Source organism: Peromyscus maniculatus, chromosome 9 (genome assembly GCF_049852395.1).
Source record: "Peromyscus maniculatus bairdii isolate BWxNUB_F1_BW_parent chromosome 9, HU_Pman_BW_mat_3.1, whole genome shotgun sequence".
Lineage (NCBI taxonomy): Eukaryota > Metazoa > Chordata > Mammalia > Rodentia > Cricetidae > Peromyscus > Peromyscus maniculatus.
In genome coordinates, this window is record NC_134860.1 from 55,333,001 (window position 1) to 55,354,861 (window position 21,861).

General features: G+C 51.6%; 1 protein-coding gene across 1 annotated transcript; it reads left to right on the top strand.

Annotated features, from left to right (window-relative positions):
• The first annotated feature begins 1,016 nt into the window (after nt 1-1,016).
• Nucleotides 1,017-19,585, top strand: Il17d (interleukin 17D). The gene is made up of 3 exons (XM_076545091.1): nt 1,017-1,279; nt 1,658-1,953; nt 18,482-19,585. Exons 1-3 carry the CDS (start codon nt 1,265-1,267, stop codon nt 18,798-18,800), a joined length of 630 nt encoding a protein of 209 aa, XP_076401206.1. The 5' UTR covers nt 1,017-1,264; the 3' UTR covers nt 18,801-19,585.
• The last annotated feature ends 2,276 nt before the right edge of the window (nt 19,586-21,861 follow it).

A 21,861-nucleotide genomic window follows, 5' to 3' on the forward strand; every position in this document is an offset into this window, starting at 1 on the left:
TTGTCCAGTGGCCAAACACTGTCCCTGGGCCACTATGGGCATCAAAGGATGCTGCACAGAACGTGGTGAGTATTTCCATGGAACTCTGGTAATGGCAAGCTCACCCAGGAAATACTCCTACACTGTTTTTCAAACAGAAAATAAGCAGTACTGAGCGCTGTCTTTATTCCCGTTTTACTAGAAAGGAGACAATGTTAACAATTTATGTGCTGTCAGAAAGTGTTTCATAAACCCAGATGTGTTTACTAAGAACTGGAAGTTGTTTAAGCTGTAAGGTTTGGAGGGACTTTCAGCAGTAAAGCAGTTACAAAGCATTTTAGTTTTAAAACATCGAAGGCAAGTGTTTTATTGCACAGCAAAACTGAAATGCAGTTTAACCACTGGTTTACAATTTGGTTAAAACCCAAAGCTGCAAGCCATTTTAAGGAATCAAAAATTATTATTCTGCACACTTTCAAAAAGCTTTCAGCTTGTCTCAACCATTTGTTTTTATTTTCAAAGCATAAGTGCTCAAAAGGAATCGTATTCATTAGCTGGACGCCTGGCAAGCAAGACATATTTGTAGAATGAACAAGTAAGTGAGCAAGCTCTCTTGAGATCTTGAGATACAATATAGTCCTTCATTTGAGCTGATTTCCCTTAATTAATTCACAGAACTTCAGGCTCATTTTACATGTCTGCTCACACAATTAATATCATGGTTGAGTTCTCCAACACTGTAAAACCAGAGAGATGCCCACTTACAGCCATGTGTCAGGTGGGGGAGGGTATTTATTACTCTGCCTTTAGCTGAGTAAGAGGCACGGAGTCATTTTATGACTATTTAGGGGAAAACAGTTTCCTCTCGCCTCACAGAACATAACTGTTTGTTTTTTTTAATCTCTAATATAATTCTTCGAACTATGAAATCCCAGAAGACGTGGTCCCAAGGAGGAGAGTCCTTCTAGGTTTGAGTTCATTCATTTCCAAGTGGCTCGTCCAGCTCCTGGACCGCTTTAATACCTAGAGAAATCCGCTTCCTCTGAGCCAAAGTCGGCCTCCCGACAGCATCCCCGCCGCCCCACTGGTCGGTGCCGAGACGTCGAGGCCAGTCACCTCCTCCTCCTCCTCCTCCTCCAGCCAGGCGGACCGCGCCAGTCCACTTCTGTGGGGGCGACACCCAGCCCGCAGGCCACACGCCCCGCGTGTGCGGCGCCTTTATTTACTTCGCTCCAGAGCCATCAGCCCCCCTCCTGACAAGTCTGGAAAGCATTTCGGTGACGCGATGTTGGGGACACTGGTGAGTGCCCTCGGGGGGTCCCGGCGAGGGCATGGCAGAGGCCGGGCTGGGGCTGAGGGACAGGGGAGGGGACCGGCCGGGAGAGCCGTCTCACGGGCACTCGCAGCCCGCCGCGCAGCAGCCCGGCAGGCACACGCACACGTGCACGCGCGCCCCGCACCCGCCCCCCGCGCAGGCTCCGGCTCTGGGCGGCGGCGGCGGCGGGGGCCGGGGGCGCGCGGGCCGGCGGCGGCCGGGGCCCCGGGGGCCGCGAGGGCGGCGGGCGGGCGGGGACGGCGCTCGGGGGCCGGCCCGCGCGGCGCCCATGCTCGGGTAGGGCCTCACGGTGTGCGGAGCGGCGGGCGGGTCCCGCGACGCTGAGCGCGGCCTGTCCCGCAGGTCTGGATGCTCGCGGTCGGCTTCCTGCTGGCCCTGGCGCCGGGCCGCGCGGCCGGCGCGCTGAGGACCGGGAGGCGTCCGGCGCGGCCGCGGGACTGCGCCGACCGGCCCGAGGAACTCCTGGAGCAGCTGTACGGGCGGCTGGCGGCCGGGGTGCTCAGCGCCTTCCACCACACGCTGCAGCTCGGGCCGCGCGAGCAGGCGCGCAACGCCAGCTGCCCGGCCGGGGGCAGGCCCGCCGACCGCCGCTTCCGGCCGCCCACCAACCTGCGCAGCGTCTCGCCCTGGGCGTACAGGTGAGCGGGCCGGAGGGGCGGGGCGGGGCCTGCAGGACAGGTGGGTGGGGCAGGGTGGAGTCGCTGGGGGTGGGGCCTGGTGGGGATCGGGTGGGACTAGCGGGATGGGGCGGGGCCAGCTGGAGTCCGAGGGGCGGGGTCTGAGGGACAGGTGGGCGGGGCGGATCTGATGGGTGGGGCAGGGTGGAACTCCTGGGATGGAGCCACGGAGGCAGGCCAGGTAGGGCTGGTGTCCGGTGGTCGGTGAGCCCCGGGAGGAGCCCAGAGAGGCAGATGAGATAACTAAATTGGGAGCGATTGGTTTCTACAGAGGTCTGTCTCGTTCTTTGAAGAAATGCTGTTCCCTCTTGCCAGCTCTTCCTGCATTTGTTATGCAATAAATACCAACTGAGCACCTATTCTTCACCAGATAACATCATGAGGGACCAAGCCAAATAACCCTTTATTAATGCTTAAGGGATTTTGCACAGGAGGCCTGTGAGAGTGTGAGCTGGAGGTGTGGGCGCTGAGAGCTAGGAGGCACACCCTCTGAGAGGATGTCCGGGGAAACTGTAATGTGGGGACAGGAACATGAGGTGACAAGCAAAGCTTCCAGTGTGCGGTAGCTTGAAGTTGAGGGAGGGAGAGAACATCTTTTCGAGAGTGAAAGCGATTCAAGATGTGTGGAGGATAGGCAAGATTCTGAGGATGGCCTAATCCAGGGATTGTGTCAAAAGAAGGGCAGGTCAAAGGGAAGTGTGGCTGGGCAGCGAGAAGCGTGGCCGCAGTGGCCTGGGCAGACAGTGGTGACTCTTCCTTGAGCTCATGTCAGAAAGCAGAGGAGGGAGCCCTCACGCTACCCTGAAGATGAGAAAGGTTTTTATAATAGACGCGAGCCTGTTGAGGGTGGGCTGGACTCGAGGGAAGGACAGTTGTGGCCAGGAGAGAGAAAGAATGTGGCACCTACAGAAAACCACCAGCAAGGCTTTTATATGTGTTTGCCTTGTCGTGCTGGAGGTGGAAAAGTGTCCCGCCACTGGGCTGCATCCCATCCCAGTAGCATGGTTTTGTTTTGTTTTGAGACAGGGTTTCTCTATGTAGCCCTGGCTGTCCTGGAGCTCTCTTCATAGACCAGGCTGGTCTCAAACTCACGGAGAGCCTCCTGAATGCTGGAATGACATGTTTCTTGATTACGAAGACTATATGGCCACCCACTCTTGTATTCCCGCGAGGATATTATTAGTCAGTTTGCCCTTACTGTAACAATCCCTGGGCCGACAAGTTGGCTTAGCAGATTAAGGTGCTTGCGGACAAGCCTAAGGACCCGAGTTTGATCCCCAGGACCCACACAGTAGAAAGAGAGAATAGACCCAGCAAAGGTCCCCTGACCTCCGTATACAAGATTACCACATCATACACGAAATAAGTAAATAAAAACAAATACCTGAGATAATGAACTTAAAAGAAAAAAGAGTTGGCTCGGTTTTAGAGGTTTCGGTCTGTGATCAGGCAGGCCTATTGCTTTTAGGCTCTAGCTGGGTTGCAGATGGCAGTGGTCCGGGGGCACGTGGCAGAGGAAAACCTCATTACTAGGCAGCAAGAGAGAGAAAATGGAAGGGATCAGAGTCCCAGAGTCCTTCAGGAGCACACTTAAGTGACCTCAAGTCGTCCGGCAGGGCCCCACCTTCAAAGGCTCCACCACCTTCCATGGCGGCACCCTGAGGAGCGGGTTCCAGTGAGGGGCGTGGTGCCCGACAGGCGCACTGCAGTGGCTGACAGGGAAGGCCTCAGATGGATCAGGAAAGATGCTAATGAAAAGGAAGAGCTGGGTGAACCAGCGCTTGAGTAGTCGTAGAGAGGGAGCAACTAGGGTGTGAACGATGTCCTGGGTCACCTGGGGCTGATTTTGTCGGTTCTCTTGAACTGCACGCGCACACACACACACACACACACACACACACGCACACACACACACACACACCAATTACCCCGCCCTTCAGGCTGCCCTTCAGGCCAAGTTCACTCGAGGTCCATCCCTTTTCACGGCTCCACCCATGTGGAAGTGGGCCCACGTGGGGGCACCCTCTGTGACACACCCTAGCTCTTCAGGGAAACAGTGCTGGAGTCGAGGCAGGCCTAGAGGCCACTCCAAGCTCAAACACACACTGGTACCACACAGCGAGTCTCAAGTCCTCTGTAGGCATGTCTCCTGTGGCTCTGGCCAAGGCTGCAGGGCATATAGTCTTAGTAAGTGCTTGAAGAGGAAGCGTGGAGTCAGATCTTGTGCCTCTTGAGTCTTACTGCCTTGGGATGACAGGGGCAGGAAAGAGCAAAGCTGGGGGTCAGTGGGGAGTTCTCCACTCTGGCACCCTCCACGGAAAGTCAGGCTACGCTCTTCCTGCTGCAGGCCGACACTAGTGTCTTCCGTGACCGCACCTGAAAGCAGGAAAGGGCAGGGAGGGAACTGGTTGGTGAGCCCCCATACTTGGAGTGACTGGGTCTGGTGGGGCCCTCCCCTCTGCCACTGGCCGGGTCAGATAGCTTCAGGCCCCTGTACCTCCTCTTCCACGGTATCTAGCACGCTGATGAGCTGTCCTTGTAGTCATCCCATCCACCCTTGGGGCAGCTTACCCTGAAGGAAGCTAGGCTTTAGGGGACCCTGTGGAGCCATTGTCGCAGGAGTGGACGGTCGTCCCTGGCCCCCTTGCCTTGCCTCTCTGGGTACCCCTCCATTGTCACCACCTCCTGACTAAGGAGGAGGATAGAAAAGTGCAATCCAGGACGTACAGAGCCTCATCTGTGAGAGGGCTGGGAAAGGACTTCTGAGAGCTCTGGTGGCCTGAATGGAAATGCCCCCTAAATCCCACCAGCTCAGGTGCAGGCGTGGCGCACTCAGCCTGCCTCAGAGCCGGCCAGTTGCAGATCAAGAGGATGCGAGAGCGCTTGGGTCTGTGCCGATTATGCATGCAGTCTTCCTCACTGTTACTCCCTAAGCACAGTGTACAGAGCATCACTGTGTTAGGCACGTAGAGATGGCTGAAGCCTACAGGAGGGGATGATGCGTAGGTTCTATGCAAATTCGGCATCACTGTATCTATGGGATCTGAGTGTCTGGGGAGCTTGCTTTTCTCCTCCATTCCCAGCACTCTTCTCTACGGGTGGAGGACTGAAATGACCATGCTCCTACAGGCAAAGCAGAATGCTAAGGAAGATGGGTAGGAAAACAGAGTTAGAAATACCACAGCCAGGGAGGATCACTGTAGGTGGGATGCAGGTTTTCCAGCAGGCACTGAACTATCAGCAGGCTCCTGTGTCTGGGGAATGACGATCACGGTTTCAGGACAGCTGGGTCTCCAGCTGGAAGGAAATATGCTTGGATCTCGCTCCTATGTGACAACAAATTCCAGATGATTCAAAGATTTAAGTGTAAAAAAATAAGGCCACAAAGAGGAAGAAAAACACGAGCAACTTTATTTATAATCTTGGTGTGGAGGAGGCTTGTTTAGCAGCTCACAGCCCCAGACATCATAAAAGATGAGATTAAGAAATTCAGTTATATAATTACATGCTGTGTCGTCTTGGCAAAACAGGCTGGAGTGCAGGGCAAGCCAGGGGGAGAAACATTGGCAACCTGTGTCACAAAGGGCTCCTTTCCCAAAGAGCTGCCGCAAACCATCAAGGGAAGATGGGCCAAGGTCAGAGCATGTGCAGGGAAGGGAAACCGCACGATCCAGCTCTCCCTACGTGAAGAGCCGCATACTGCAGTCAAGGGAGCAAAACACATGTAGAAACCAGAGTGAGAAACTTGGTTTTTGCAACCGTCCTCGGGCCGCCTGGATAAAGGCGGAGGAAGGCGGAAGCCGATCTGGTGCAGTGGGGGCATTTGGATTGCGATGACTGGGAAAGGAGGATATGGGGATTGTAATGATCAAAAATATGTCGTCAGAGGGGGGTCTTGCTGCTGCTACCCATGCTGACTTCAAGCTCTGGGCTCAAGTGACCTCCTGCCTCCAGCTCATCAGTGGTTGCAGGTGCACACCTGTGCCTGGCTCAGTATCAAACTTTATATACACTTGACCCAATGATTCGACTTATCAGCATTTCTCCTGCAGACCCATGTATCCACATACCAAATGACTGTTGAGGAAGGATATTAGTCGTTGCTGTAGCAACAAGGGTTGGAAGGCATCACAGTGTCCACCAATAGACAGTGAGTTGCCTAGAGCAGAGCTATGAAGAGGGAGGTAGTGGTTAGATCACATAAGTAGATCCATGGGCATTCCTTAAGGGAAAAGGTACAAGTAGCATGCAGTCACCTTTGCATGGAAAGAGAAATTGACATAATCCATACATAATGAGACGTTTTCCTTCTTTCTTTGAGTCAGGGTCTCAGTATGCAGCCCCAGCTGGCCTGGAACTCATAAAGTGCTGGAACTAAAGGTTCCCATGACCACACCTAGCTACATTTTTTTTTTCAAAGAGATGGGCCTCACTATACTGTTCAGGCTGGTCTCAAACTTTTGAGCTCAAGTGATCCTCCTGCCTCAGCTTTCTGAGTATCTGGGACGACAGACCTGTGCTACTGTGCCTGCTGAAGATGTTTTCTTTGTTAAATGGAGAGAAGGGAAGTCTCCCAACCATGAGGAAAAGGCAGAAGCTGCAGACAGCTTCTGAGATACATGCAGAGCCTGGGGGGGGGGGGGCTTATTTGCTCGTAAAGTCCAGGGGCTAACGGAAGGAGTGCTGTGGGCATTGAGGTAGGGTTTTCAGAGCCCGTGACTCCATGGCCAGGCTGAGCTCTGAAGACGGCACAGCTTGGACATTAAGAGATTGTTGCTAGGTGACAAACCCAAAACATTAGACCCGGGATACTGGACACCACTGACTTCATCGTCAGGATCCAGTGTGTCATTAGGAAAGCAGCGTTCGTCTCCCAGAGCATAAAAATATTTTCTCACTTACCTTGTGCTGTTATATGTTTGGTTTTCCTTTGCTTAAAAAACAAAATGCCAAAAATAAATCAACTTGATTGCTCAGGAAGATGTTTAAACAGCAGATCAATATATTCAGAAATCTACTGCTGGGACATTGGGGTTTATTACAGTTTAAAGACATACCAGCTTGTCTGATGGCACCAACTTGTCTGATGGCACCCCAAAGATAAACACCTGCCAGTGCTCTAAGCAATTTTAGCTGGTTTATTTTTCTAGTAGTAGGCTAAAAAAATATATATTTTCTCTAGGATATGAATAATGCAAAACAGTTTATTTTTAGGCTTTATTTGTTTTTTGTTTTTTTTTGGTTTTTTGTATAACTTTTCTCCGGAGAGTCTAAGAGCCAACACCCAAATTTATTTCACAGCAAAGATTTGTTGGCTCTTGTGGCCAACAGCAAGTGAGTGTGCCCCGGGCCTGTGGGCCAGTGCTGAGGTGGCCTTTAATCCCTTTCTAATGTTCCGTCGCCTGTGCACTTTTCCGACAACCTCCCGAGGCGAGTCCATATGTCCTTGGTTTTCCCTTTTTCCAGAGGTCTCCACAGGAAGAAATCTCACTTACTTCAGCCAGCACCTGTGCTGTGAGGACTCTCCATAGCCCACCATGTCCTGGTACCCTCGCTGCCCCATGCCAGCCTGCTGGGGTGGCCTTGCCACTCTTCAAACATCCTGGTGGGACAGGACTGAGAGCAAAGGTTGGGGACGAGAAGTGACTTTAAAACAGACACACAGGGCCAGGCAGTGATGGCCCACACCTTTAGTCCTAGTTCTCGGGAGGCAGAGGCAGGTGCATCTCTGAGTTCAAGACCAGCCTAATCTACAGATTGAGTTCCAGGTCAGGGCTACATAGAGAAACCCTGTCTCAAAACAACAACAACAAAAACAAAAACAAACAAACAAAAAAAACAGAAAAAAAAAAAAACCCAGACCCACAGGCCATCAGGATGTTTGATTAAGGGACCACCTCAGCATCTACCCACAGGTGTGTGGCATAGCCTCAGTGTATGGAGAACCTTCTACTGTCTAAATGTACCAATGCAGCTCATGTGGTCTCCGGTTATACTAGTGAGCAGACAAGGCTACCCCTGCCCAGTGATGGCCTGGGCTTTCAGAGTGATCTTAGGCTCTGACAGACCGTGGCCTGCTCTCTGTGGGTGCTGTGTTATGAAGGTTTAGGAGAAAAAGCCAGATTAATAGAAAGGATGGCTCATCTAAGCAAACTTTTGCCCTCTGAGATGTCCATTAGTTATTCCATCTTCCCCAAATGGCAGCCTAAGGTCATATTTACATCATCAATATTAACAAGAGCTTTACAGAGCCCACACAGGAAAAAGGGGAGCCACTGGCCCTGAGTGCTGCTATGAGCACAGGTACCATTCACATCAAGTTCTGCCTGGCAAATCTTTAAAAAAAAAATTTAAACGCAGAGGCAGCAAGGTGGCGTGGCACACCCTGCCATCCCCAGCATGCAGGAGGCTGAGGCAGGAGGCTCTTGGTTTTGAGGCTCATGGCATTACCCTGTCTCAAACATCAAATAAATGAACATTAGAGAAAGGTAAAGAACATCGTTGCCTTCCCCTCCCTTACACTTGACTTCCTTTTCAGTGACTTCAGTTACCCAAAGTAAATTGAAAATACTAAGTGGAAAATTCCAGAAACTGGTAAGTTTTAAAATGCAGACAATCTCAGTAGTGTCATGAAACCTTGTCCTCGCTGAGACATGAACTACCCTGTTGCTCAGTGTATGCACACTGTGTACGCTCCTCTCAGCAGCCACTCACTCGCCATCTTAATTATCATAGCAACGTGCGGGTGGCCTGGCATAGTCACCCAATGACATGTCATGACACCTTGCTCACTCCCTGTCATGTAGACGGTGGGTCATCTCATGAAAAGGGTGGTATCGTGCAATGAGGTTTTGAGACTCACATAACTCTTATTATAGTATTAACTAGAGTACCAAACTTATCCTTTTTGTTCATTTGCTTTGTTGTTGTTGTTTGTTTGTTTTTCGAGACAGGGTTTCTCTGTGTAGCCTTGGCTGTCCTAGAACTCACTACGCAGACCAGGCTGGCCTTGGACTTTCATAGACCCACCTACCTCTGCCTCCTGAGTGCTGGAATTAAAGGTGTGTGCCACCACCACCCAGCCGAGTTACCAAATTTATAAATTAAACTTCAGTTTATAAGCAATGTGCTATCTGAAGTTTCAGACATGGAGAGGCACAATTTCTAGGAAGGTATCTACTGGATAAGGATTAGGGGAGAGTCTACAGTTTAATGTTAGAGGAATCCATGCCCACAGCAGTTATCCTTTAAAAACATTCCTATTTGCCTTTTAAAAACACACCCTCCCACCTCTATGCACTTTCAAATTTGTGCCAAGGCCCCAGTACAGTCTCAGGCGCAGGGACCCATCCTTCCTTGCAGAGGCGACTCTGGCCAACAGGGGGCAGCACAGGGCAAGCATCCTGCCTGATGGTGACCCAGGGACTCTCCATCTCTTCGGAATTTGGGGTGGCGGTCCTTTCCTAATTAAGTTTTTCCTTAGGAAGTTCGCTCTTTCCTGTGTCTTCCTCATACCTGTGGGTTACTCCAGATGACCTAACAGCAACTTCACAAACTCTGGATTGTTTTATCTAATGCACTAACTGGATGAGACGCAGTAGCACAGGCACTATGACCCTTCCCACACCACCTTATCAGGAGAATGTTCTGTTAAGAAAAAAGGGGGTGGCTTGGGGAAAGGGACGCCCAAGCAGAAAGAACGCTGTGGGTCTGGCTGGGAGTCTCCACAATATTATCCATCCCTACTGGTCACTGTAGAAAAGGAGGCACACATTTTTGTTCTTCCCAAGCAGTTTAACTAAGAGATGTTGGTGTTTTCCATATATATACATACACAATACATAGACAAGTAACCTTGACTTTGCTCAAGTACAAAGCTGACTTCCCCCCCAGTGGGCTTCTCAGAATACAGCCAGATATCACCTGTCAAGGAATAAAAATAAAATCATTGTCATGGAGCATTGTTCCCGGATTACCATCAGCTTTGATGGTTGGTTGCTCCCCAGGGCTGGGGCTTTACTTTAGCATGCAGAGTGCTGCCAGGGAGGATGACAATATTTCACTCTCTTTCAACGCTCTTCACCTGAATAAAATGTGGGGGCCCGTGCCAACAGAAGGATTTGGGCAAATACAGACAGTCCCACACAGGCCACGAAGTGACATTCCTTCTGATCTCTGTCCTCCACAGACAGCACATTGAGAAGGTGATAGAGAGGGGACACGTCTCCCCAAATCACTAAGTTGTCAAGGAGAGAATACCAGGGACTCTCAGAGTTGAAGAGGCCAGGCTAGTGTATGTGAACTGCCCCTCCATGGTGACAGCTGGCTGCCTGGACCAGGTGGGCTCCTCCCTCGCACACCCAGCCGCCTCCCCCATTGTTCCAAGGTCGGGCACATCAAAGATGGCTCTGGACCCGCATTCTACAGCTTCCCCTGGAGAGCCGAGCAGTCCTGTGGGCATGAGTGAGTTTTTCCTTTGAAGAGATGCTGCCCAGCTGCTCTGAGCGTCACATTTGCCATGACAAAAGAATGAAAGCCTTCGAGAAATCTGGGCCGTCAGTCTCATCCATTGCCTTCTTGTGCGTGACCCACCGCCGCCACCACCATCTTCCAAATTCTTTCCTAGTGCTCTGTCCTCGAGCTTGGCCACGTGAATAGGTTTTATGCAGAATAAATGGATCCCCAGGTTGGACCATCCCTACGTGCAGGTGTGGGACTGGGTGCTAAGTATCCACAGAGCACGCTGCAGTTCCCCCCACGCGTGTGAGAGGGAAGGTGGCCAGGCGCCAGCACCTCCATTTCCCCGAATGGGAGAGGGAAAGTGGGCAGGTGAGCCTTCCCGCTGCCAGGAGCCCTGAGTCTGCTCACTGGCAGAAGAGCCACATTTGCCCTGGAGCTGCCTCCGGCTCGGCCTCGGCTCTGCCAAGTTCAGATGGCAGCAGCCGCTAGAGCAGGACGGACCTCTAACTGTCCTTGACCAGGTGAAGCCCATGGGGATCTCTGTCCTGGTCAGGACTGCTGCAATCGCTGCCGGACTTTCCATGTGCTCTTTCATGAGAAATGCACGGTGCTTTCTCCCAGGGGCCAGAGAAGGGTTTTTCAGGGCTTCTTGGCAATGGACGCTGCAGCCCTTTGGCTCCGGGAGCCTTAGCAAATGGAAGGAGGGTGGAGCTGATGGACCTGCTGGCCGCAGCTTCCCCCTAGAGGGAAGCTGTTTGTAGCCTCCAGTGTCCCCAGTTACCCCCTACTTACCCCACGGAGCCCACTGTCCCAGGCCCTGGAGCCCTGGACAGTAGTTTATATACAGGGAGATTTTTCCCCTAGTGTGGTGACTCCTGCCCACTCCAGCTGTAGGGAGGGCCAGCTCCAAAGGGAAGGGGAAGATTAGAAGGTTACAAATTCCCCTTTTTTAAAACCCCCAATGCTGGAAATGGAGCCTAAAGCGTCTTTCCTATGAGGTCGCCACTGTGCCATGGTGAGGCACCCAGACCTCAAGCCCTCATTGACTCAATATTTCTTCTTTTTTCTTTTTCTTTTTTTTTTTTTTTTTTTTTTTTTTTTTTTTGGTTTTTTTGAGACAGGGTTTCTCTGTGTAGCTTTGCGCCTTTCCTGGAACTCACTTGGTAGCCCAGGCTGGCCTCGAACTCACAGAGATCCGCCTGGCTCTGCCTCCCGAGTGCTGGGATTAAAGGCGTGCGCCACCACCGCCCGGCCTCTTTTTCTTTTTTTAAATACATGCATTGGTGTTTGACCTGCATGTCCTTGTGAGGGAGTGGGATCCACTGGAAATTGAGTTACAGATGGTTGTGATCTGCCATGTGGGTGCTGAGAATTGAACCCGGGTCCTCTGGAAGAGCGACCAATGCTCTTAACCACGGAGCCATCTCTCCAGTCCGCTTCTTTTTGTTTTAAGGCAGAGTCTTGTTACATAGCCCAGGCTGCCCTCAGAATTGTGGCAATCCTCCTGCCTCAGCCTCCCAAATGCTAGGATTACAAGTGTGTGTCATCAGGTCTGGCTTCGTTACTTTTCTTAAATGTGGAGACCAAACAGCCTGAAGAGGGCTATTGTGAGAATTATATGGGAAACTCTTTAAAAAAAATAGCAACATCTTGGCCCCATTCCAGAACAATTAATTCAGAATCTCTAGGGGTGAGGAAAGAGCATTACTATTTTTAAAAATCTCACTTATGTACCTCCAGAGAAGCACAACTAAGTCCCATGGCCATTCCATGGGAGTGCCAACTCTTGGGTTATGACGACCTTCTGTGTGAACTACTGTTAGCACGGAAGGTAGTCTGGGGCTGGGCTGGTCATGCAGAAAAGACACTGGGAAAATGTGTCATCCAGTGGTTGGCCGCCAGCTGCTATCACTGTGTCCGAGGTAACAATGGCTAGCCATCCAGTGCGGATGTGGCCAGACACTGCTGCTCGGTGCAGCCGCATTTCTGTGGGCTCATCTTCAAGATGCCTGGTGTAAGTGAGCAGAGCAGATCGCTGGGCTTCGGGTGAGCCTAGAGCCGCATGCTCAGAAGGTGGACACACGTGTCGGGCTTTCTTGGACCACCAGCCCCCAAATATTAGTTACGAATGCCCGGCTTTATCTTAGGCTTGCCCCACTAGCTCTTATAACTTAAATTAACCTGTTTCTCTTCATCTTTGTTTGGCCTCAGGACTTTGTATCTTTCTTTCTTTCTCTATGTCCGACTCCGTGTCTGACTGGCTGGCAGCTGCCTGGTTGGCTGGCCCCAGGCGTCTCCCTCCCTCCCTCGGTCCCTGTTCTTTCCTTCTCTCCTGTCCTGAGCCTAGATTCCTCCTCCTGCTCATTCTCTCTGTCTGCCAGCCCCGCATATCCCTGTACTAGCTAGCTAGTGGCCCTGCAGCCTTTTATTAGACTAATCAGGTGCCTAAGGCAGGCAAAGCAACACACCTTTACATCGGTAAACAAATGCAACATAAGTAACACGCCTTTACATAGTTAAAGTAATATTCCACAACAGACAAGACGACTGGAAATTATAATTCTGTTCTTCTAAGATATGTTAATTTTTATTAGCATAATAATTATGCAGATTCATGAGGCACCATGTAAGGTTTCAGTACATGAGTGCATTATGTAATGAACAAGTCAGGGTGATTGGCACCTCTCTCAGGAAACAGGGTCCTATACTTGGTGTAGCCCAGGCTGGCCTGCAACTTACAGTCCTCCCGCCTCAGCCTTCCGAGTGCCACACTGACGTGTGTGTCATACACCACGCTCTGCCAGGACCTTCATTTTAAACCAGAGCCACACTTGGTTCTGATGACAGGGCCTTCTCAGAGGAGTCTCAGCTTTTCCTGAGGGAAGCTGCTTATCCCTAGAGGTCCCTGGGGATTAGCCACCATCTTGGTCTTCTCATTGTCTTTTAATCACTTCCAGTCTGGTGAAGCGTCCACCCCCTTCTTCTCCCTGGAATGTGTCCTGACAGTTCCTGGGCCTGCCCTTCCCTGTGAGTTATAGGATCCGTCTGCCAAGTTCTAAGCTGGGATTTTGGTTAGAGATGTGCTGATGTTATAGACTAAAAGAATTACACTTGCTTGAGGGAATTTTCCAAGACCTTTCCAAAACTCAAGCCTGGTCTAAAGGCCTGGGGAAGCTAGCGAAGTGGCCTTCCTGTCAAATCTTATTCAACTGGCAGCAGTAATGATCTGCTCGGGGTCACTGGTCGGACACTGGACTGGACCAACGTTTTCTTCCCAGGACCCATAGATACAGACAGTTCCCTGCCTTTTCTAGAAAGGCTGCTGGGCTGAACTCCCTGGCCCTCAGTGCTGCTGACTCAGGCTGCTGAGGCCGTTTTCTCCCTGGACTTCTGGTCAGGACCCCTTAGCTTGGTGCCTGGGTGTTTGGGTTGCCCTGGGGAGAATCCATCATCCTTGGGCTCTGCTGCTTTGAAATGGAAATATGTTTTGAAAAGTGGCAAACTGTGCTGGTGGCTGCCCAGCTGTAGATGCACACATCAGGTGGCAGATTCCTGCAGAGAATGCGTTCATTGTTCCCTGAGCTCCGCCTCCGGAACCGCTTAGAATTGTTTCCTACGTGTCCAGGCCCCAGGGCAGGGCTCTTTTTCTGTCTCTGCTGTCACTTACATGCCTCGGAGAGCTCAGCTTCCATCGCCTCTAATCATCCCTGGAGGACTTGTCCTTTGTTCTTGGATTAAGCCCTACCAGCTGTCACTCACCCTAGCCAAACTTCCACCCGGGGCCAGGGCCGCTCCTGAGATCCGTCAGGGGGGAAACTTGATGAGTTTCAAGCGGGTCCCATGCCAAGTTTGCACAGAGCGGCGGCGTTCAGCAGAGACAGCGGGGGAACTGGCCAGGGAGGCCAGGCAGGGTTTCTGCTGGGCTACATTTCCATGTTTGGAAGAGAAAGGCTCCCTATGGAGGCCTCGCTCTTCCTTTCCCATGGAGCTGGTGATTTCTACAGATTAGGCAAGAAGCTGGGCATCCACAAACTCAGAAGCTACTTGCCTTTCTGCGGTGCTGGTCACTCTGAGTGAGTGCCACTGCCACGGACAGCACATCTGGTCTCCATGTTGAGCACAGGAACAATCCAGGGCTCCAAGACACTCTCATTCTACCCCAGGTGGCAGGTAGAGGTGGGGCAGATGGGTGCCTTGTCACCAACCTTAGTCCACAGGGTTCAAAGTGACGTGGAAACGTTTGGCCTGGGGCCCGCTGGAGTGCTGGGATGGATATTTTTAGTTGACAGAGCCTTTAGCCATCAGGCACCCAAGCAGTAACGCTTTTGATAGTAAAACAGCACTGGTGGGTGGTGCTGGTTCCGGTGGAAAAGGCACGGGCCACGGCCACGACTGCCAGAGTTACAAAGAGCTTTATTAGGAAGAAGCCAGGCCTGGACAGGAAGGAAGATGGCGGCAGCAGAGAGAAAGCAGGGAGAGAGCACAGAGAGAGAGCATGGGAGTCTGCGTCTGGCTTTTTAAGGCGGGTATGGCAGGGTACATAGTCGTCAATGCCCCTTGATGACGTAAGACGCCAGACCCCAAGCTTCGCATGTACCAGGGGAGAGCAGGAACCTAACGACTTTCACCAACAAAACTAACCCGAGTGGCACCTGAGTGCCAGCTGTTCCTGAAGGACACCCAGGATGGTGGTGTGTTGGTGGAGTTCAGAGGTGGACCTTGGGAAGTGAGTAGGCCATGGCACCTCTATGCTGGCATGGATGGCTTTATAATGAGAGAGTTTTGAGCTGAAAGACCAGTCTGTCTTGCCGTTTGATACGCACCACCATGAGAGATGCTTCGAGAAGGCCTTGTTCTTGAGCTTCCCAGACTCCAGAATCAACTGAGCTAAATGCTAGATAAATCTCTGTTTTGGAGAGTGGCTGAAACCAGGTCATTCTATGTAGTCCACTCTGGCCTTGAACTCATGATCTTCCTGCCTCAGTGTCCCCAGTGCTGGGAAGTACCACCATACCCAAGTAAATGTCTAGCCTTTATAAATTACCCAGTGTCGAGGATTATGTTGTAGTTGCAGCAGGTAGACTGAAACATCGTCTATGTCTGTATGTCTGATGAGCTGGCCTGTCCCCACTGACGCCTTTGAGCAGCCCCGTCTCCAGGCTGTACCTTCCTCAGCCTGCGGACCCAGTCTATCCTCAGACTTCAGGGTCCCCTGCTGCTGCCAATCTCCTCCACACACTTCCGTGAACTGTCACATTTAATACAAACCAGATCCCAAAATGCAGTCCCCATCCTGGACCAAGATCTCCCCCTTTGTCCCAGGCAGGCTTCTACTATGAAGTTGGGGTGTCGTTCTAAAGCATCACTGGGTCACACTTCATTCTCTGTCAGGGTCTGATCCAAATCCTTGACTGCGGCATCTCTCTCCACTCTGTGGCCTCTCACCTGTACTTCCCTCCTGTGACACACTCCCCGGTTCTGACTTGGACCCTCTTGCTCTGGTGCGTGTTCCTGTGGGTTGTGCTCATTCCCAGTGCATGTCTTTGGTGTGCAGAGGTGTTCTGCCCGAATCCCAACTGCCTGACACAGGACTCAGATAGGAGTTCGTTAAATGTTGAAAATAACTGGAGACATTATGCATATAGCTATTTAGGACTTCCTTTCCCTTCAAAAATGTTCAGTGAAAGGGGATGTCAGGAGGGCGGGAGACGGGTCCACTCTGCTCCCAAAGCCCTGGGGGCAGAACTGAGCAAACAGTGACAACAGACTTTTGATGTGCATTGGTGTTCTGCCTGTGGGTATGGCTGTGTGAGGGTGTCAGATCTTGGAGTTGCAGACAGTTGTGAACTGCCATGTGGTTATTAGGAATCAAACCCAGGTCCTCTGGAAGAGCATCCAGGGCTCTTAACCACTGAGCCATCTCTCCAGCCCTGAAACAAACTTTAAAAGCAGATTTTTCACCTGCTTTGTGTTGGTGGGAAGCACAAATGGGCAAAATCAGTGTGGGATTGTTTTAGAGGTGTCTGCATTGATCCCTCCACCCAAGTTAGGAGCTTTCCCCCAGGCCACGCCTCTGGTCCCTGGAACAGTGTGAGAAGGGAGTTAAAAGGTTCCATCCCCGGAGGCCTTCCTAGACCCCACTCCTCAGCCAGCACCATCATTTCCAGCACCTTCTCTCTGCAGACCAGGGCCCTCCTGGCATGGGTGCTCTGAATGTACTTTCTTTTTTTTTTTTTTTTTTTTTTTGGTTTTTTCGAGACAGGGTTTCTCTGTGTAGCTTTGCGCCTTTCCTGGAACTCACTTGGTAGCCCAGGCTGGCCTCGAACTCACAAAGATCCGCCTGGCTCTGCCTCCCGAGTGCTGGGATTAAAGGCGTGCGCCACCACCGCCCGGCCTTCTGAATATACTTTCAAAGGGAGGTATTTTTGTTGGCAGGTGTCCTCTTAGTATTAAGGATGAAGGAGAAAGCATTGCCTTGGATTGGCACCATACTCTGCAGAGATGGTGTGCCCATCTCCCAACCCCCGGGGAACAGAAAGATCTCCAAGTCCATCCCTCTCCCTCTCTCCATCTCTCATCTGTTTTCTTCACTAGATTCAGGCTACTGTTCAGTGCTTCCCATGCTGGCACACAGTAGGTCTTCAGATGTGTCCACTGCTGGACAGGTTAGCAAGGTCAAGGCTCATAGATGATCAATTTGAGTGTCTCTAGAAAGAGCAGACCCATAAGGGATTGCCAGTGTTCTAAATGCACAGATAGATGGACATGATGTAGGCACACAGAAGTCTCATGAGCAATTGGGGTAACGCTTCCTTCAGCAAGGGGACATTCAAGAAGGGTTCTGGGTTCCTGCCCGTAGCCCTCTGGGTTTCTGCAGCTGTGTAGGTGGCCACTGTGAGAGCAGTCTCTGTCCTGGGGTTGCTTTGTCTCCAAGTGAGTCAGTCACCTGTTGTAGCTGACCTATAGCCTCCCCTAGGATTTGGCCACAGGCTGTCCTAGAGGGCTTTACCTTTGGCATCTGAATTGAAACTTGGAAGACTTGGAGGTAAATCAAAGTGATGGAATTCAAGATTATTTTCACTTTTCAAGTATCCCTGGCCAGCCAGCCCTCCTGCCACCCTGCTGTCCCTTAGAGAGGGCACACATGGCCTTCTGCACAGGCGTGGCTATCTGTAGGAACTGCTTCCTCCCCAAAGCTGCAGAGCTTGGCAGGCCTGGGCTTGGAATCACAAAGATGGCCCCTCAGGGTTGACAGGACAGCCCGGGAGGATAGTCCTCTGTCCTGGTACAGTGGCCACCTGTGTGTGGTGCCAGTGACCTTGACGAAGGGTAGGGTTTTTTTGTTTTGTTTTGTTGTTGTTGTTGAAAATAATTTATTTTTATATAATTAATGGTTTGGGGTTTTTTGGGAGTGTTGTTTTTTTGCTTTTTTGAGACAGCATTTCTTTGTGTGGTTGGCCTGGAACTCACTCTGTAGACCAGGCTGTCCTCATAGAGATCTTCCTGTACCTCAAGGCATGTACCACCACCACCACCACCACCACCACACCACCACCATCCAGCTGCATGTTTTACCTGCGTATGTCTGGATGAGGGTGTCAAGGTGTCAGGTCCCCTGAAACTGGAGTTGCAGACAATTGTAAGCCACCACGTGGGTGCTGGGAATTGAACCCAGGTCCTCTGGAAGACCAGTCAGTGCTCTTCTTAACTGCTGAACTATCTCTCCAGCCCCAACACAGGGTAGTTTTATAGGCACTCAAGGATAGTGGCCCATGCTGCATCCAGCATCCCAAGTATGATAGAGGTCAAATGCCATGGTAGAGCAATCTTCCAGGTCGGGGCTCACCGCATAGTGGTGTAACTGTCGGTTCCAGGTAGGCCCTGCCAGGGTGCTAACTGCGCATGCATCCTTGCGCCCAGCCTCGCTCAGGTCTTCCTCATTTGGCCTAGCTTGCCATGTAGCCCAAGCTGGCCTTGAACTGGCGGTGATGCTCCTGCCGCAGCCCTCACTCACTCGCTCTGTTGGCAGGATTTCCTACGACCCAGCTCGCTTCCCGAGGTACCTGCCTGAGGCCTACTGCCTGTGCCGCGGCTGCCTGACCGGGCTCTTCGGTGAGGAGGACTTCCGCTTCCGCAGCGCACCTGTCTACTCCCCGGCCGTAGTGCTGCGCCGCACCGCGGCCTGCGCGGGCGGCCGCTCAGTGTACGCTGAACACTACGTCACCATCCCGGTGGGCTGCACCTGCGTGCCCGAGCCCGACAAGGCCTCGGACAATGCCAACTCCAGCATGGACAAGCCAGGAGCCAAGCTGCTGCTCGGGCCCAGCGACAGGCCAGCAGGGCGCTGATGCCAGGGACTGGCCGCCGCCGCCACCCAGCTTCCTTCGTGCATCTGTTCCCCCAACCCAAGCCCTACCCCACCCCCGCCGCTGCCCACTTTTTCCGAAGGGACAGCTACATAAGCATTAAATATATTTGTATTTTTCAAAGTAGACACTACATACCTAAGGCTATTTTGAATAGAGGCAGAAACTATTTTCATATTAGTAATTTAGAGCAAGCATGTTATTTTTAAAACTTCCTTGACATACAAGCAAATTACAAACATCCGTTTTCCTCTACTAGGATCCTTGAGCGCATAATTGTGGTGCTCAGATGAACTTCTTTTAGCTGACGCTGCCCTCTCCCTGAGGCTGACTGTTGCCAAAGCTCACCGAGGTGAAATGGATGCTCCGAATCTGTGCCCCGAGGCCTCTCGGGTCCACGGAGAGAGGGATTTGAGGGGCCTCCGGGTTCTGGGAACCAAACTCTCTTTTGTTCTGTAGCATATGGATGGTCTCAACTTTATGACAACTTAATTTTTTTTGGTGTTTTTCTTCCACTTTTAAAAGCCACTGGCCTCAATTTATGGCAGGAGGTGGAATGTGGCATCTTAGCCAGTTCTCAGGGAGCTCCAAGTACACACAGGCTTAGTTTTATGGGCTTTTGGATCAGCCAAGCCTGCGGAGGAAGGAGGGCCGGGTCTCCAGAGTGCGGAGGCCTCCTCTGGGTATTACGTCTGAGTGTGAAGTCTACCCCTGAGCACGTTTGTAAAGGGTCTTTTTCAGTCACTAAAACGATGGTAGCTGAAGGATCTGCTGGCTGTGTGCGTTTCATTTCTTTCCAGATTTTGCTTAGGTGAACTTGTTTAGAATGTTGGGAGGAAGCCCAGGTCTTGAATATTCTAAATAGGATCTCCACCAGTGAGCCACACCCCCTCTTGGCTCACTTTGAGAAGAAAATAGGCTTCAAGGAGGTCCTTCAGTCACTGGGGATGCGCCCAGTGGGACCCATCTCCCGCACTTACCCCACACCTGCTTTGCCTGTGACATGCTCCTTGGTGTCACCATCTGGCAGACCAACCAAGGACCCAAAACAGTGAGTCCCATTGACCTTAGGTTGGAACCTTCAGAACTGTGGGCCCAAGGACACCTTTTCCCTACTAATGATCTCGGGCATTGTGCTACAGCAATAGGAAGCTGACACAGCGTCTCTCCAGGACATGCTCAGTCCCTGTCACCGAGCTCCAGGGCACCAACTGTGGACAAGGCACAATCTCTTCCTTAAACTAAGACCGGAGCCGCCAGAGGGGAACTGGGCTGCTGTGGGCAGGTCTCTTTGGGGGTGCTTTCCTCATCTGGGAAATGCTACAGCATCGTGTGAGCTATCATTCTGTCACTGTGTTAGAAGACCTCATCAAAACGAGCTCAGGGCATCAACGTCAGCCTAGGGTTTGCTGGGCCCAGTTGCTGTGGGCCTCTCTGGCAAGGGACGCCATGGCTGCAAGCAGGTGGAACAGAGAGGCTCACCTCATGGTGACCCGGAAGCAGACAGAGATGGGGGGTCTCCAAATCCTCTTCAAAGGCATGCCCCTGGTGTCTCCCTCCCTCCCACCGGCCCCTCCTCAGGTCCACCATCTCCCAATAGCACCCTCCCACAGAGACCAAGCTTTTCACACACAGGCTTTGGGGACACAGTCACGATCCAAACCATAACCAGCACCCACCTCACAGAGTTACTGTGAGGACTGAGCACTATTTGTAAAGTACCCAGCAAGGGTCCCAGCACAGTTGCCATTAACACCCTGGCCCAGGCTTGGGGCGGGCACTCAGCAGCGCTCCCTAGCGGTCGCTCCACCTTGGCCCTGACTACCTGGAACCCACGTTTGAAAGAATCACCACGGTAAGCCTCCCTTAGCAGGTGTTTGTCCAAAGTGACTTTATCTTCTGTGTAAGTTTAAATGAAATGACTTTCACTGGGTACCACTGATTGGACAGCAAGGTGACCTGGGACATGATGTTTCTTTTCCTTTTTTTCTTCTTCAGTATTTGCTCCTTTTTTAAAAAAATAATTTTTTATTTTTATTTTATATGCATTCATGTACAGATCCCCTAGAACTGTAGTCAGATAGTTGTGAGCTGCCATGTGGGTGCTGGGAATTAAACCAGGGTCCTCTGGAAGAGCAGCTCTTAGCTGCTGAGCCCTCTCTCCAGCCTGATGCTTCTTTTCTTTCTTCTTTCTTTTCTTTGTTTTTGTTTGTTTGTTTGTTTTGTTTTTACTTTTCAAGATAAAGTTTCTCTGTGTAGCCCTTTCTGTCCTGGAACTCACTCTGTAGACCAGGCTAGCCTAGAACTCACGGAGATCCACCTGCCTCTGCCTCCCGAGTGCTGGGATTAAAGTGCACCACTGACTGCCCAGCTGGGTGGTGATGTTTCAGTGAGTAATGATGGAATTTTGTTTTCTTGTCAAACTAACTGGGAGTGGGAATGAGCTGGAGATGGGAATTTAGTGGGATAAATCCATGGAGTCTATTTGATGGCCAAAGGAATTTATTTGAGGTTAACTCACAACCAGAATAAAGGAGTTGGTCGCAGAATCGAGGAGGGGTGGGGCAGGTCCAACGTGGTTCTCAAGAGAGCTCTGCTTTGATCTACGCCAGCATCCAAGACCATGAGGTGGTGAAGAGAAGAGAGCACGTGCATGTGCATCCCAGGTCATAAGGGTCCCTGGCGGCCACGCCCAAGGGGCAGGCATCTAGCAGCTACCTGCTGCCTCACTGGGGCGGTGCCTCTGGGGCATGGCACAACCACCCACCCACTATAGGAACTGTTTTGACAGTTATTCAAATAGGGGATGTACAGCAGCTGGAGTTCAGTGGCCGTTCTTCCTCTCAGTTCCACGCTGCATCTTATTGCCCACAGTGAACATGGCTGCCCAGGTTTGCCAGGGAGGTTTGCCCTTAGGCTTTGTGGTAGAGCAGCGCCTGAGACTGTAAACACGATCCCTGCCTCCTCTGCCCCCAGAAAAGGCCCCCGGTGCATGTTTCCACTGAAGAGGTGCTGTCTTGAGGACTCTGTGGCACTGCTTGGC

Bases quoted from the DNA above. Each gene is read 5' to 3' on its own strand.
- Il17d (XM_076545091.1), top strand. The intron at 1,954-18,481 runs GTGAGCGGGCCG...CTCTGTTGGCAG, and splicing joins GTCTCGCCCTGGGCGTACAG to GATTTCCTACGACCCAGCTC.